At 37.3% G+C, this 15,272-nt stretch overlaps 2 protein-coding genes across 2 annotated transcripts; both read right to left on the bottom strand.

Annotated features, from left to right (window-relative positions):
* Window positions 1–1,792: 1,792 nt before the first annotated feature.
* STP1 (sugar transporter 1) lies at window positions 1,793–5,216 on the bottom strand. The gene is made up of 4 exons (XM_008226737.3): window positions 4,562–5,216; window positions 4,132–4,454; window positions 2,520–3,149; window positions 1,793–2,407 (listed from the first exon to the last, which is right to left on the bottom strand). Exons 1-4 carry the CDS (start codon window positions 4,692–4,694, stop codon window positions 1,925–1,927), a joined length of 1,569 nt encoding a protein of 522 aa, XP_008224959.2. The 5' UTR covers window positions 4,695–5,216; the 3' UTR covers window positions 1,793–1,924.
* Window positions 5,217–11,268: 6,052 nt separating this feature from the next.
* LOC103324649 (ARM repeat superfamily protein) lies at window positions 11,269–13,804 on the bottom strand. The gene is made up of 2 exons (XM_008226736.3): window positions 11,755–13,804; window positions 11,269–11,512 (listed from the first exon to the last, which is right to left on the bottom strand). Exon 1 carries the CDS (start codon window positions 13,534–13,536, stop codon window positions 11,770–11,772), a length of 1,767 nt encoding a protein of 588 aa, XP_008224958.2. The 5' UTR covers window positions 13,537–13,804; the 3' UTR covers window positions 11,269–11,512; window positions 11,755–11,769.
* Between the last annotated feature and the right edge of the window lie 1,468 nt (window positions 13,805–15,272).

Genomic DNA, 15,272 nt, shown 5'->3' with positions numbered 1-15,272 from the left:
TCTTAACGGCACACTTAGTTAATTAAGCTGCATCTGCATTCTGCATGCAATGCATGATGAATAAGGAGATCACAAAATGTATTTGTTGATTGCCTTTTCGGCCCAATGTCTTAAGGGTCAGATTGGGCCAGTTGTGTTTAATCTTGATGCAATTCCAAATGGGAACCTCAAAAACTTATCCAACAACAAAATCCATTGAGAATTTCCTTCAAACACAAAAGTGCTTTTGTTTGGTATAAAAGTAGTTTGATAGCTTTTTAAACAGTTGGGAATCACCCAAAAAGACACTTGCATCACGCAGCAGCTTGTATGTCAAGACCCAAAAGTGCTTAATTGAATGCATTGTTGAGATGACGAGAGACTAAAAAGAGATGCAAAAGAACCAAAATTTAAAGCTAAGCATATGATACCCAACTTGTGTTTTAGAAAAAGAAATGAAACCAGTTATCCAAATCTATCCAAAAACATATCCATTAGCATTTAGGAGAGCGTCATGCGATACTTCTTCTTTTTCTTTTTCATTTCATAGGAAGGCCGTGGCCAAATTGACAAACAACCTCCCTCACACCTCCCTTTTGCTACAAGGATTTATTTGGCATGTGACTTGTAATTCGTACAGCATTATTTGTTGCCTTCACATTCAAGCTTTCAAAATACCATGCCTTGTTGCAATCTCATTATTACATTCTAGAAAAAGAAAAAAGAAAAAAATGGTTCCCAAAAAAGCATGTGAAATTTGATTCCCCCACCACTTTGCAATAAAGTTGTAATATGAATTATGGCAATCTTGATTTGGTGGTTGGGTGCAGTTTCCATTCACCCGAGAAAGTTCCCTCTAGTTTTCCACACAAAACATTGTTTAATCCAATGTGCCCCATTATCTATTTGATCACATCAATGGCTCACAACCATCCACGATATTCTGTGAATAATATGCCTTATCAATTATGTCATTAAAACTATTATTTATCTGTTATAACTTCCATATTTTGCTAGAGGGATCACTTTATTATATACCACATCGTTTATCTGCTCGCTATTAAATGTGAAATTTAATTGTATTGATAGATTCTTTTAGAAATATAGTACAATAACGTGCTCTCCATAGCGGTATTTACATGAAACTTTCGAGCCTCTCAATTATAAGGTTGCTTAGAAGGTTGTAAAGGTTATAGCTAACTCATGTACGAATTCATTTTATGTAGACAGAACTATATATGATAAAGGTCTCACTCAAAAATGGCCCTAAACCAAGCCGGACATTACCATACCTGCAACTGCTAACTATACCTAAATTGAAATGCCTTTTGATTGAGCCAATCTTATAGCCCCAGTAATTGCATGGTACTCATCAAGAAATTTTAATTACAACTTTTTGATCCTTACTTGGTGGACAATTATAGACTGTCAGCTTTACTCTGTTTTGCCTGTTTTGTCATTCGATTTTTTAAATTTTCGATTTGCTGGACAAGTCTGAGTGGCTTATATTGCACAAGTTTCGACCCAACCATTGCCGTGGAAAAGTAGAACCAGAATAGTGCTTTTGTTAAAAGTCCAAAACACAATCCTAGCTGTGGCCCAACCCACATAAGTCAGCACCTCCCCAATATATGCAGAAAAACTTACCACTAACTGGAAAAATATTGTTTCGCTACTCTCAATAAATAATATTTATAATATATGAAAAAATTATCCTAAGTCCGCACGAAAGTGTCTCTCTTTGGTTGATTCAAAGATGCTTGTAAATAATGGACACAAATTTATAGCAAAAATGAAAATTTGACATAAATGCTTGCACAACCATTTTTTTCTATATATAACCTTGGCGTTGGAAACAATAATAATATTCACTTCTACCAAAAATAAAATAAAAATAAAAAGTAAATGAGGAGATGGGCAACAACACATAATAACCCATGACCAATTACACATTTTTGACAGTTTGACCAGCCTTGCCCATCTCATAACCTCCATTGGGGTGACCTTCTTCCTCACTGACGAACCTCTTCCAATACCAGTGTGTCCTCCATACTCTGCCCATCTCCTCAATTGGAATGCCCTTTGTCTCCGGCAAGAAGTAGTAAATGAAAATGGACATCACGAACACAAAGAACGCAAAGAAGAGGAAGAGCCCAAATTTCAAATGGCAGAGCATCGTTAAGAAGATTTGAGCCACGAGGAAAGTGAAGATCATGTTCACTGAAACGTTGACGCTCTGAGCAGCTGATCGGATTTCCAGTGGGAAGATTTCACTGGGGACGAGCCAACCCAGTGGACCCCATGACCATGCGAAGCCTGCAACATATGTGCAGATGAAAATCACCACCACAATTGCGTACCACTTCGGCAATTCTCCAGGGGTCCCATCCACCCCAAATTTTGCACCAATACAAGCTGTCACAACTGCCTGCAATTTGAAGATAAACAAAAACCCAATTGATCAAAATCCAAAAACCGAAAAACCCAACTGTTAAATTACAAAAAGATCTGAACTTTTTATGTTTTTTGATAAAGGGTACCTGGCAAATAAGCATTTGAGCTCCACCCTCAAGGAAAAGAAACCTTCTTCCCCACTTGTCAACACCATAGATTGAAACCATAGTTGCAAGAACATTGACACTGCCAGTGATCACAGCTGACATGAGAGAAGCATCGCTTCCAAACCCAATTGTGTTGAACAAAACAGGGGCGTAGAACATGATCACATTGATCCCGGTCAGCTGCTGGAAGAAGGGGATGAGGATGGCCATGCTGAGGTGAGGCCTGTACTTCCTCTTCAACAGGTTCCTCCACGGATCCTCAATCTGCTTCGACGCTTCACTAGCAGCAACAAGGTCACTGAACTCCTCACTGACATCGTCCACGCCGCGAATGCGCTGAAGTTTGGCCTTGGCTTCATCGTGTTGGCCGCGCTCAATCATGGAGTTGGGTGTGTCTGGTAGGACAAGGGAGCCAATTGTGATTATAAGAGCTGGCACCATAGCGCCACCCAAGCTCAATCTCCATCCCCAGCCACCGTGGATTTTGGCGAAGAAGTAGTTGAGGACATTGGCCACAAGGATACCAATTGTGATCGATAGCTGGAAGCCAATGTTGAGAGCTCCTCTGAATCTGTAGGGTGCCATCTCAGAGAGGTAGAGTGGCACAGACTGTAATTACAAAACAAACATGACAACAAAAGAATAAAATTAATTCATCAATGCTTATCCCCTGTTTAGATTAAACTTTTACATTTTATTAATGGTAATTCATGAACATTGATCAAAGTGAACAAAACGGTCACAGTCTAGGGCCACATGGATGGTTTGACAAGTTGTCATGTTGGTTGGAAGTAAACATTTCAATGATGTCATGAATTTAATTTTTTATAAGGAATTCAAAGAAAATGACCATTTGTATTAAATTAAGTCAAAAACCGCTATCAGATTGCAATTTGAATTTTCAATTCAACCCCTCTTGCATCGAAGGGTAAACGCAGGCCTCGAAAAGGGTGCAAGTGAAGTCACGCCCAAAGAAAAAACAGAGCATGGGTTGGAACTTAGTGAAAAGTGAGTGCTAAAGACAAAGTTTCAGACTTTGAGTTTTTCCAATTTAATTTTTCATACCCCTTGTTTGGTTGCTGAGTAAACTGAAAAAATTAGCATCTTTCTTTCCTGCATTTTCTTGGCAACCAAACAGTGTATTGCTATAAATTATTTGTCCCCGTGAACCCAGAAAGCAGAGAAAGAAACAACACGCACATACAAAAAGGCTTGAAATTTCATATCCAGTTTTGTCACGTTCCAAGTTTGTCTGAGTCATCTAAGTTTAAAGCCCGTTTCAGGTCAGATCTGAAGATATACAGAGAGACATGGTAAAACGACAAACCCAGAAAACAACCCAAGCCAAAGCATAAATAGAACTGAGACACAAAAAACTGGAAGGAATAAAATCATTGGGCTTTGTTTTGTTTGTTTCTGAACAGCACATTCCTTGTTTTTTACGGACAACTTGCATTGAACAAAAACTAAAACACAAACAAAATATCATGATTCATGTGCAAGATATCAAGATTTCTTGACCCCCAAAAAAAAAAACACACACACAAAGAACCGAACAGAGAGATCAGAAAGGAAAATCTCTAGGGCATACCTGATTGGAGAAGCCGATACCGAAACCGAGCAACATACGGCCTAGAATCAACATCCAGACAGCTTTGGCAGCTCCATTGATGATGGCGCCAGCCATGAACAGCAGACCTCCAAACAACATGGACAGTTTTCGACCAAATTTACGTGTGACGGTGGCTGCTATAATTGAAGCTATCAGAGCAGCCAAATACAGAGACGATGTGAACATGGTCAGTGTTTGACTATCATATTGACAGTACTGGTTGGTGGTCTTGTCTTCTTCCTTTTTCCGGTACACGGCCGGGAAAAACTTCTTCAAGAATGAGTCCATGGACGTTACACCACCTAATCATAATTCAAAAAAGAAACTTTCAAATTTGTAATTCATCATAAATAAATAAAAAGGTACGTTAGTGATCAAAGTGTGATCTGGGAAATGAAAAGAAAATTACCAGAAATTCCGATATCGTAGCCAAAAATGAGACCCCCCATGGCTGCAACAATACATGTTGCTAAAACATAAGGAGTGAGGTTTCCAACATACTCCTTGTTGTTCCCACTAGTGGGAATACCAACAGCAGGCATTGTTGGCCTTTTTGGGAAATTCAGCTGCTAAGCAGACTGATCAAAAAGAGGAGGCAAAAGGGTTTGGATTTGGAACAGAGAGAAGGGATATTAGGAGAAGTGGAGAGGAAGTGAGAGAGCAGATAGACCAAGAGGAACAAGATAGAGCTTTTGGGCACAGGCTTAGCAGGTGTATATATAGAACAAAATATTCAACTTGCTTAAATTCCAGAGAACCATTTAGCTGTCAAGAAAACAATAAATAAAAATTTTATCTTAATTATCATTCAAATTATTATTTTAATTTTCATACACGCTACATAACTGTTTGTGGATAAGATTAGATACTGTATTGGAGTAGCATGTAAACAAGTCAAGTAATGCTACCATATTGAGAAATTGAGAAAAACTTTTACACTGATTCTCTCTTGCTGTTTTTTACCTCATAATAAAACGGGAATAGGAAAGTATTTTTCGTATAATCACAGGGAGGGAAGGGCCAGGGCATTCAACATGGGACATCACCATTTAATGTTTTTACCTTTTGGGCAGCAAACTTGAACCTGAAAAGAAAATAGTAGTAATGCTTGGAGGATAAGGGTCGGTGACACCATGAGACTTTCGTCAATTTACACGTCAGATATTACTCAGCAAGATATGGGTAATTTGTTGAGCTGTCAAAGGATTTAATTTGTTTACTTTGCTTCTTCAGTGTTCACCAGAATTTGGGTTGCGTGGTTGAAGATTTTGGATAATGTTGGATATACTTGACGGTTCATTTCATGTGTAGGATACTTGGGACTGAATTGGATTGGATTGGATTGAATTAGTAGGACAACATCTTTTTGGTACGTCGACTTATACCCTCATTAATCATGGGATTGTAATAAAAGAAGGAGAATACGTACGTGACTCAAAAGGCCTTTTTACAAAGGCAGAAAAGCAGTCGGTGAGCATACACACGGGAAGAATACGACTTCCGAATCCGGGGTGGTAGTATTGTAATTAAGAGCAGAGGTCGGGGTATTTGAGGCTGACGCTAAGATGACGAGGGTTTGGGTTACGACAGACATGGACCAATCCATGGGTGGTCTGTTCCTCAACTCGCGGAAAATACAGCGAAGACTGATAAATGATTTTCAGCAGCAGGAGCAGCTCTGTACTCACTTTATTTTTCCTTTTTTCTTTTTACCTTTTTCTTTTTTTATTTATTTAATGTTTTATGCAAATGGTTCTTTGAACCTACCTTTCTCTGGTCAATTGGTTACTTTGGAGGGCTTTTATTATGAGGCAACAGTGCAATTTTTTGCTTGCTGTTTGAGCAATCTCTCAGTTATGTTTTGGAAAGAGGTAATGAAAATCATGAATTTTATTTGGGGTATCGTATTTTAGATATATAATTTTCTATACAAACTCCTCGTGATTTGGTGGTTAAGAATAAGGATGAGACTATACGTAAATTCAGACATTCTAAATTCAAGACTATCGTTTGTGGTTTCTTTCAGACTATTGATAATAAGTCATGAGAGTCTGATTACCCAATTAGTTTAGTGTCGTGATTATATTCATTCCATATAATGCAGAAAGAAATATATATATATATATATATAAGAGGCATGATATGGAAATTTGGCTTTAATTTCCGAACATTGCGTTTCCACCACAAGACTAAAGTGTTTCCAAATTGTTTTGATACGCGTTTTACAATCCTACCTTATAAACTTAGATTAGCTTTGCTAGGTTATCCACAAGATGTTTAATTTTGACATTAATGGCATAACACAAGATGATTCATATATGACAAGTGACATCTACATGAGAACATATGGAGAAAAACTTTCCTTGCCAGGGTCAGCAAGACACCTCAGAACCCCACACCAATTATATGACGCCAGCTGTCTATTCTGTTGACTTACCTTTTCTCTCATCTCCTTCCTTCTGCTTTTTTTTTTTTTTTCTCTCTCTCGCCTGCAAGTGATGCTTCAACGCTCGTTTGTTCCATTTTTTTCTATTCTGTTAACCTTCAGTCAGTGCTTCAGCCTCTTAATCTCAGTATCATTTTTTTTTTCATTACCCATCAAAGTGCACAAGGATATTAAAGCGTGGTTTTTTTTTTAGGGTTACAAAAAACTTGAGCTTTAAAATCTAAATTAATCTTCCATAACAATCTCACAAATCTTGGATGAAAATTTGTGAGAGAGTATTTGGAAGAGGAGAGGGAAAGAGTTGTTGCTGAGGAGGGAGCAAAGTTTGATTTGAATTGGAGGAGAGAGAGGGACTTAAAATGGGGAGGATTGAGTTCAGACTAGAAGGAAAAAAAGGCGAAGGTGGATCCCAGGCGAGAGGGAACGGAAAGGAAGAGAAAATATATGTGAAAATCAGAAGAAAAAAAAGAGGTTTGCAGCAGCGCACTTGCGGGCGAGAGAGAGAGAACAGAGAGAGATGAAAGGAAAAAGGACACTCAATATAATGGACAGCTGGCATCATATGATTGGTGTGGGATACTGAGATGTCTTGCTGACCCTGGCATTCCCGTGCCAGGAAAGTTTTTCTCAAAGATATGGCATCATCCTCGAATATATAATCAAATCAGACTTAGAATCGATTAGAAGAGAAAAAGAAATAAAAACACGTCAGCTAATTGTGGGTTTTTGAATGAGATGCATCAGTTATTGTTTTAATTCGTTGTGATTTGGTGCTAGATTACAATGTGAATAAGAAATATGACTTCTTTTGTAAAATAAAATAACTCAAATAAAGGAAAAGCGACTGAAAATGAAAAGGAGAAAGAAAACTCTTTTACGTATTCTCTGGGCCCCTAAATCTTCTTCCAAACCAACTTCTTGATTTCTTATATGGCCTCTTTTCACTTTTTCTATTTGGAGGTTAGTTCGCTTTCAGTTTCATATACTTTTCTGTCAGATTTTTTTGATTTCGGACAAGTGAGTAATTGTGTGATGGACCATGTCTACGAGGATGGCTGACTGTTTAGCGAAAGGGAATTATAATTTTGATTTTGAGTTCTTTGTGCTTGAAGATATTCTTAGCTGGATTGAGGGGATACCTTTGATGATGATGTATTAAGAATTCCTAGAACTCGTAGCGTCTCTTATTATTATTATTATTATTATTATTATTATATATTTTATGTTTAAAGGTTAATACCTCATTTCAACGTAAATAAATAAATAAATAAAAACCTCCATGTTATTTGCTTATGAAAAATCCCATAAATTCACAGATAGCCACTCCTCCCACTGCCCAGAAGCAAGTGTTTCCACTTGGACTATTGGACAGATTATATTATATTTAATTTTATTTGTACCGTTGTAAAGTTTAGAGGCCTAAAAGAAAGAATAAATCTCTTTGGGTTTCAATTTTCAAACATTGCTGGCTTGACTTTGACCCATACAAAAACAAAGTCCATGCAACGGATGTGGGAACCACTGCGGTTTAAAATTTGCAATCGTGGCCGTCTAGTCATATTTCATCATGAGGGACATTGACTTCATGCTCTCTTGCTCTCCAACTTAACTTATCGAAGCTGTCATGACTCATGAGTCACTCACACGTACCATGACTGCATTCACACGTGAATGAAAATCTTGCTTAGAGTGAGAATTCGTTTTCATTGCATTCGGGTTATAATATGAACGAACAATATGATCGATAATAAATAAATACGATATGACTGTCACATAGAAGAATTATATTTTGTATTCATCATTTAAATAAAAACAAAAAGTCATAGGACGATTTTAACTTTTACGGGAAAGGAAAGACTCACTTCATATAACCAATAACTTATGACTCATCTTGATCAATTTTATAAAATTAATTAATTTGATTTCTAATTTATTCTGTTATAATCGTATCTACAGGCCGGCATAAGAGCCCTCTAGATTGTGATTCTGTCTAATTGTCTCTTATTTCAACCTTTACTTTTAATGTTTATTCTGTTCTTCTTTCTTTTTCCCTTTATACTAATATTTTAGTATGTCATACTGTTAAAAAAATGCATAAAAGTAGGTTCATAGTTTTGTTGATGTGTTGTTGTTGATCTTACATTTATGTTTTAAAATAATAATAGGATAATTTTCATTTTACCACTAGGTTTAGTTTACCGAGTTTTAGCATTTTGATACATCAAGTTTTTTTCGTCCCATTTTCATACATATCGTGACTCTTGCGTTGAGGACAAAATAAACACTGAAAAGATCAACAATGAATAAGAATTCGTCATTGCCACTCATCTCATATCATTTGAGTAGAAATCCATAAATAATGCTAATTATTTATCTTTCGTAAAGTTTGCATCCACTAATTCAATCTCAAATAATAAAAAATTCATTTGAAAATATGAAAAAACGTGTAAAATTTTTGTTCACATTGCTTAATGTATGGATAAGATGCTCCGATGGTAATAATAATATTACGTGAATCTGGCCCATATTGTTCTCCAACATGCGGTGATTTGGATAGAGATTAACATATTAATCATCAATTAATAGAAAGCAAAGCAAAGCAAACACACACATTCATTCCCATTTAGCCATCATTGGTCATAATTAAGGGTTAATTAAGGATTAATCTAGCCAGCTATTGCTATTTAGCAAGCTGGCGTTCCCATATGCATTTAAAGGTTAAAGACTCACATAGCTACTGGATAAGCCTAAAGCCTCCATCTCCAATTCTCCATGCATTCTTTTATATATCTCCCAATTATCTGCTTTTTTTTTCTTTTTTTTTCTATATTATAAACAAGATAAGGTAGAGATATGTAAGCCCTTCCAAGTCAACTTCCAGAAATACAAGAATAAGAAAAGAAAATAATAATTTAAAAGTCAACCAACATGGCATGAAATATTGGTATTGAGTGGATCGTTCCCATTTATTTAATTTGGTCATAGTTAGCTGAAAGCATGGCTGATCCTAGGACGAAGAACATGGATCCGACAGACGAAAAGTTTGATACTATGACAACTTGACAAGGTGATGATCATATGGTTGGTTCCCATGGGTATACGCTAGCTAGCTTCTTGTTGGATCGTGAATCCGTTGACCAATATTAGCTTAAACATTCCTACGTTATTTTATTTATTTATTGATTGAGTACAAGCGATAATTTAAATTGTATGTTCATACGTCATACGTAACTAACAATTTTAATTATTAGGTTTTGAAGACTTTGTATTATATTATTATTAAAGTTTGAAAGTAAAAACAAAAGAAATTTAAAAACTAAGAACGATGTGTACATATATTTTCAAACAACCACCAAGAATCAAGATAAAAGATAAACTTCCTTTAACTTTTTGGTTCTCAATTGGCATGATTTTTCTGAAATTGAAACTATTTGCTGTCCTCGTGATATAACATTTTGCCGTTCTAACTTCTAGCACTCGTGGAGGGGAGGGAGAGGAGAGGAGAGGAAGGAGGGGTACGTGAAGTCCAATGTGTGCAAGTTGCCCAATTTGCTGTTGTGTATGCACATTCTTCAACCAGCAAGCATCAATCAGCCGGCATCGATATCATCATCATCTTCTTGGTGTTGTAGTTTTGTGATATGTGACTACTTACCAACTTGTTCATATAACAACAAGACAGAAGAACGTGCATGCGAGTGCCGTTAAACTCTCCTCCTTATGAACTTAATTATTATTATAGATACTAATGATGGTTAAAATAATGCATGCCTTTGAAGTTTCATTGATTGGTTAGATGAAGTCATGCAGAATATCTTAGTGAATTAATTAGGAATCTAATACGTACCCAACGAAATTTTAATTAAAATTAAATATCAGGAAATACTAACAGAGTTGTAATTAATAAAACCACTGATGAAGCTTTGGACATTATTGAAGGCCAACTCTAATTCATTGGGACCATTCTTTCTGTTTCTATATATGAACTCAGCTTGCTTTTTGCAGTTAAGTCCAGAATAATAATCTGCAGAAATGGTTCTCCATGCCATTGACTTGACTGCTCAAGTCAATACAGCCAGCACTTAGAATAATTAAAATTTGGTTGCACCCAAAGCCAAAGTCACCAAGACCAAGTTGATGCTTTTCCCTTTTTGACTGGGAAGACGCCTCCTAGTAGCAATGACTCCATGATAAGATAGTTAACATCAAAACCCATTAAGCTCACCCCCGGATGAGGAATTGAAGATGATCCCATTTCAAGGCCCAAATATATATATATAGAGAGAGCGGCTACAAGCTCTTGGTTTCTCTTCTTAGTACCTAAGCCCAAACAAGCAAGCCAATCCCAACTTAATCACACTTTGTCATGTCAATGGCATTCGGGGAAAAAAGAATCAAAGATCATATTATTATGAACACTCAAATTTATTTTTTTTTTTTTTTTGGGGTAATCATAACATAAACACACAATCAATACCCAACCTGTCAAGAATCAGAAGAAACTTTCATGGTCTACTACTTGTCCAAGTCCAGGTACCCTACATTGTTTCCTAATGAGCAGCTTGAGCATGGAAGCCAACCCCCCTTTCTGTCTAACTAATAATTCGCATTCTTTTCTCTTTTCATTAAGAGTTTAAGACTTAAAAACCGTTCAAATTAGCAGGAGGGCATTGCTTAAAAATCTTGATTTTATAATACACTTTAAAAAAAAGAAGGAAAAAAGACGCATGAAATGTTATTTACAGTTCTGTTTCTGCATGATGCTGAAAGGCAGGTCTTCACAAGAGACAATATCATGTGAAAAAACAAGCAAATACAGTAAGGAGACTTCGTCTATCACCATCTTCTCTCTTCACAAAGGTTAGATCAGCCTCTACTCACATGCCCATCCATGGTTTTCCCATGTGCTCCTTCCTAATAATACACCAACAAAATATTATGTAAATAATCTGACTTGAATAAATGCAACTGCATTCTCTCCTATCATTCATTCCTTGTAGCGGCAGCAATGCCAGAGTATCTTAATAACAGAAAGCTGTTGTGAGACTGCCATTGTGAAAGAAGATCTAACAAAACTGAAATGGAATTCCAACTTGAGCAGAGCACATATACAATTTATAAACAAAAATGCAAACAAAAATTAAATCAATACAGACCGAAGCTACATTGGTTCAAGAATGCCAGATTCCACTCAACATACTGCGGAATCTGTTTGTTGACAACTTCTTCACGAGTCTCTTGGCATCTAAAACTTCTGCTTCTGCAAGTTCCTCAATGTTTTTCAAATAACCCGAATGCGCAATCTTCCTCCTCCCGCTGTTGCTACTTGTCAATGACATTAATATGGAGAACAAGAACTTCTTGTTACCTGAGTTTCCTTGCTTCGGGTCAAACCGCTGCAAAAGGAGGCCCATGCTACGATCATCCTGCACGAATCGTTTTCGATTTTTCGGGATGGAGACCATGTTCAACAGTGCCTCAGCCGCAACTTCTCGCACCTCAAATGACTTTGAATCAAGAAACTTAACCAGCTCTGTCATAAAATTTGCACCCCCCAGTGCTTTCTTGGCTTCCTCTGATTTTGCACACATTCTAATTGCAACTTTTAACGCCAGTTCTTGAATTGAAGCCTCTCCATTTCGAAGAAAGGACATAAGTTGCTCCACAAAGCCATACCTGATCAAAACACTAACACAACTTGTGCTACAGAAACACAAATTTTCTACTGCCCTTAATGCTGTCTCCCTCACTTTACAAGAACAAGCTGATCTGTACTCCAAGACACGAACCAGTGCTCGAATTCCACCCTCTTTGATCACCATGCTACGAACTGCTTCATCACCAGACGCTATATTTTGCAGAAATTCAATCGAATTTATCTGCAAAACTTCATCTTTCGACCGTGTAAGCCCAATAAACGTTGAAATTACACCTTCTTCGACCATGAATCTCTTTATTTCTTCGACCCCAACAAGATTTTTGAGTGCCCCACAAGCAGGACCAACCAACTCTGCTCTCACATCACCACCTTCACAACCGGAACATAATTTAAGCAGAGCTGTGACACCGCCGTGAGCTGAAATCGACCACCCGTTATCGGAATTCTCAGTCAATCTCTGCAAGCTCTTCGCAGCCCCTTCTTTCCCAACCTCGCTTCCACACTCCAACAACCGAATCAATGGCGCTATGATCCCAGCTCCGATGAGAACAACCTTATATGAACCAAACCCAGAAATTACAGAAACAACCTTCGCAGACCATTCTTGGATTTCAGCCTCATGCGAATCAAGAAGGCTGATCAACACGTTCACAATGTCACTCTGTTCCACGACGACTTTCACGTACCTGTCGTCTTCCACCACAGCCTCATACAAATTAAGCAGAGCCTGTCGTTTCATTTCTGCGCCCCCAATCTTCATTCTTGTCATCAAGTCTGTAACATAGAACCTCATGTCGTCTCTGCAAGCTCCGTTTCCAGGCCTCGAAACGACGATCGCAAACCTGTGAGTCAAAACCCCGGCGTTGTAAATCTCCGAGAGGTTTCTTGAGTGAAGATCGAGTTTTGCAGAGAGCATATCCAAGTCGCTCTGCATCAGAAGCTTCCCGCTGTAAGAAAGATCAACGCAGCGCCGAGCAAGACCGTGGCACTCGTTGACCGTGCCCGATATGTTCGACACTAGGCCTAAAAGAACTGGATTTTCATCAGTTTCGCAGTTTTGTACGGCCGCTAGGCCAGAGTTCAAATCTTCGAGCTTGGTCCTTATTGTATTCCATTTCGCTGCGAAGATTTTGATGGAAAAAGAGAGTGAGATCAAAGATGATATGGACTCAACGGCTCGCCGGAGACTTGATGAGCCGGCTGAAGATTCCGGCAAGTCTGGGCTTTGCTCTGTTTCTTTGGGTCCCTTCCCTTCTTCCCCCATTTTTGTGGTTCTCATTGGTTTTTGGATTTAACTCATTTTGTAACAGCAAAGTGGGTTAGATTCCGGCGAGATGGGTTCGAAGATTCTGGCCAGTTTGATCGGAAATTGGGAACAGAATGGAATCTAAGTGACAATCTTATCGTGAACAAAGAGAGAGGCTCTGACTTTCCATCTCTTATCTCTCTCTGGTTTGGCAGATTTTAGTGTGAATTTACAGGGCTGGCCTTTTGGGGTGGCGTGTGGTGGTGACGGATGAGTAGGAAATTAAAGAGGGGTATTTTTGTCATTAAACTGGGGATCTGAATCTGTTGGAAGTTGGAGCCTATTTATAGGAGGTGGAAGTTTTTTGTTTATCTCTTCTAATCTTTGATTATCTCTTCTAATTATAATCTAATCATTGTATGTGATGGTTCCTTTGCTATGAGCTATACAATTTAAACATGCTTTTAATAAGATAATATTATTCACTGTTGGTGGTAAAAACTTTAAAGCAATGCTTACATTATGTGTGCATTCTTTTATTATTATTTTACAAACTTTATAGTGGAACCATTTCAATCTAAATAATTGTAAGATGTAACAAATTAACCATCATAATTCCCAACACTCAATTATCAAGTTTTTTTTTTTTTTTTTGGTTGCTTTTTTTTGCTTTTTCCTTCCAAGTTCAATGATAGATCACTTATTCTCGTTGGTTAATAGGGAGAGTTTGATTCTCATCATTCCTCTTTGCCATTTCTCTTCCTTAAATATGGCCAACATGAAGAAAAAAAAAACTCTCTTTTTTGATTTTTTTTTTCTTCTTTAATATAAGGACATTGTCTTTCCTCATTTCTTAAAAAGAGACATTCCTACTTCCTACAAATTAGGTAAGGAAGTTGAGGTTCTATCCCAAAACCAATTGGTAATAGGGGGAGTAACCCTACTCTTAGTAAACTCAGGTTAGAAATACTGTAGTGCTAATTCTTACTTCTAGGAAACGATTCCTTAATATAATATTTTGAAGATGCATTATCTGTGATGCAAGCATGACCTATGCAAAGACAAAGGAGAATAAAAGAACACATTGTAAATGGCTGAAAGATGTGAAGGGCCAAGACTTTGACATAATTTGGCATCAAAGCTTTACCCAAAAATCATCTTTATACGGAGAAGAAAGTGAAGGTTTGCGTTCAGTTCACGAGTAGAAAAAGAAGGTTTTTTATGCTAAGAAATTTCCATGCTTGGACCTTTATCAACTTCTAACTTAACTTTAGTTCACAAAAAAATAAAAAAGAACTTCTAACTTTTAACTTTATATGAACTTGCAAAAGACCCATTAGTGTAGTAGTTTGAAGTGTTTTTTTTTCCCTCTGGTAAGGTTACTGAGTTCGAGTCCAATATCCAGTGTAATGTGTGTGAGTTTAATATACTGTCACCCCTCTCAATAGGAAATGTTCTTAAAAAAAACTTTATATGAACTTTTTACGTGTTAATGGAGAAGTTAATTAAATAGGAGCCGCTAAAAAAATTACTAATTATAACCACTGCCAGCAAAGCAAGAGACAAAGCTGTGATATTAATAGCTAGTGAGAAAATTAACTGGACTGGTTAGTTATGGACCACCCTTAAAATAGTGACACTATTTGGATTAGGTGAAAAGAGAAAAGAAAAGGGTAGCTTTCAATGACCTTGGCATGGAGATGACACAGCCTCCACCCCACCATGTGAAGAAGGCCTTTGTTGGATGCCTTGAGCTATCAGTCTTCTGT

Source organism: Prunus mume, linkage group LG3, assembly GCF_029339155.1.
Source record: "Prunus mume cultivar Tortuosa linkage group LG3, ASM2933915v1, whole genome shotgun sequence".
In the NCBI taxonomy this organism is placed as follows: Eukaryota; Viridiplantae; Streptophyta; class Magnoliopsida; order Rosales; family Rosaceae; genus Prunus; species Prunus mume.
This window is presented reverse-complemented; position numbering and strand designations above follow the sequence as displayed.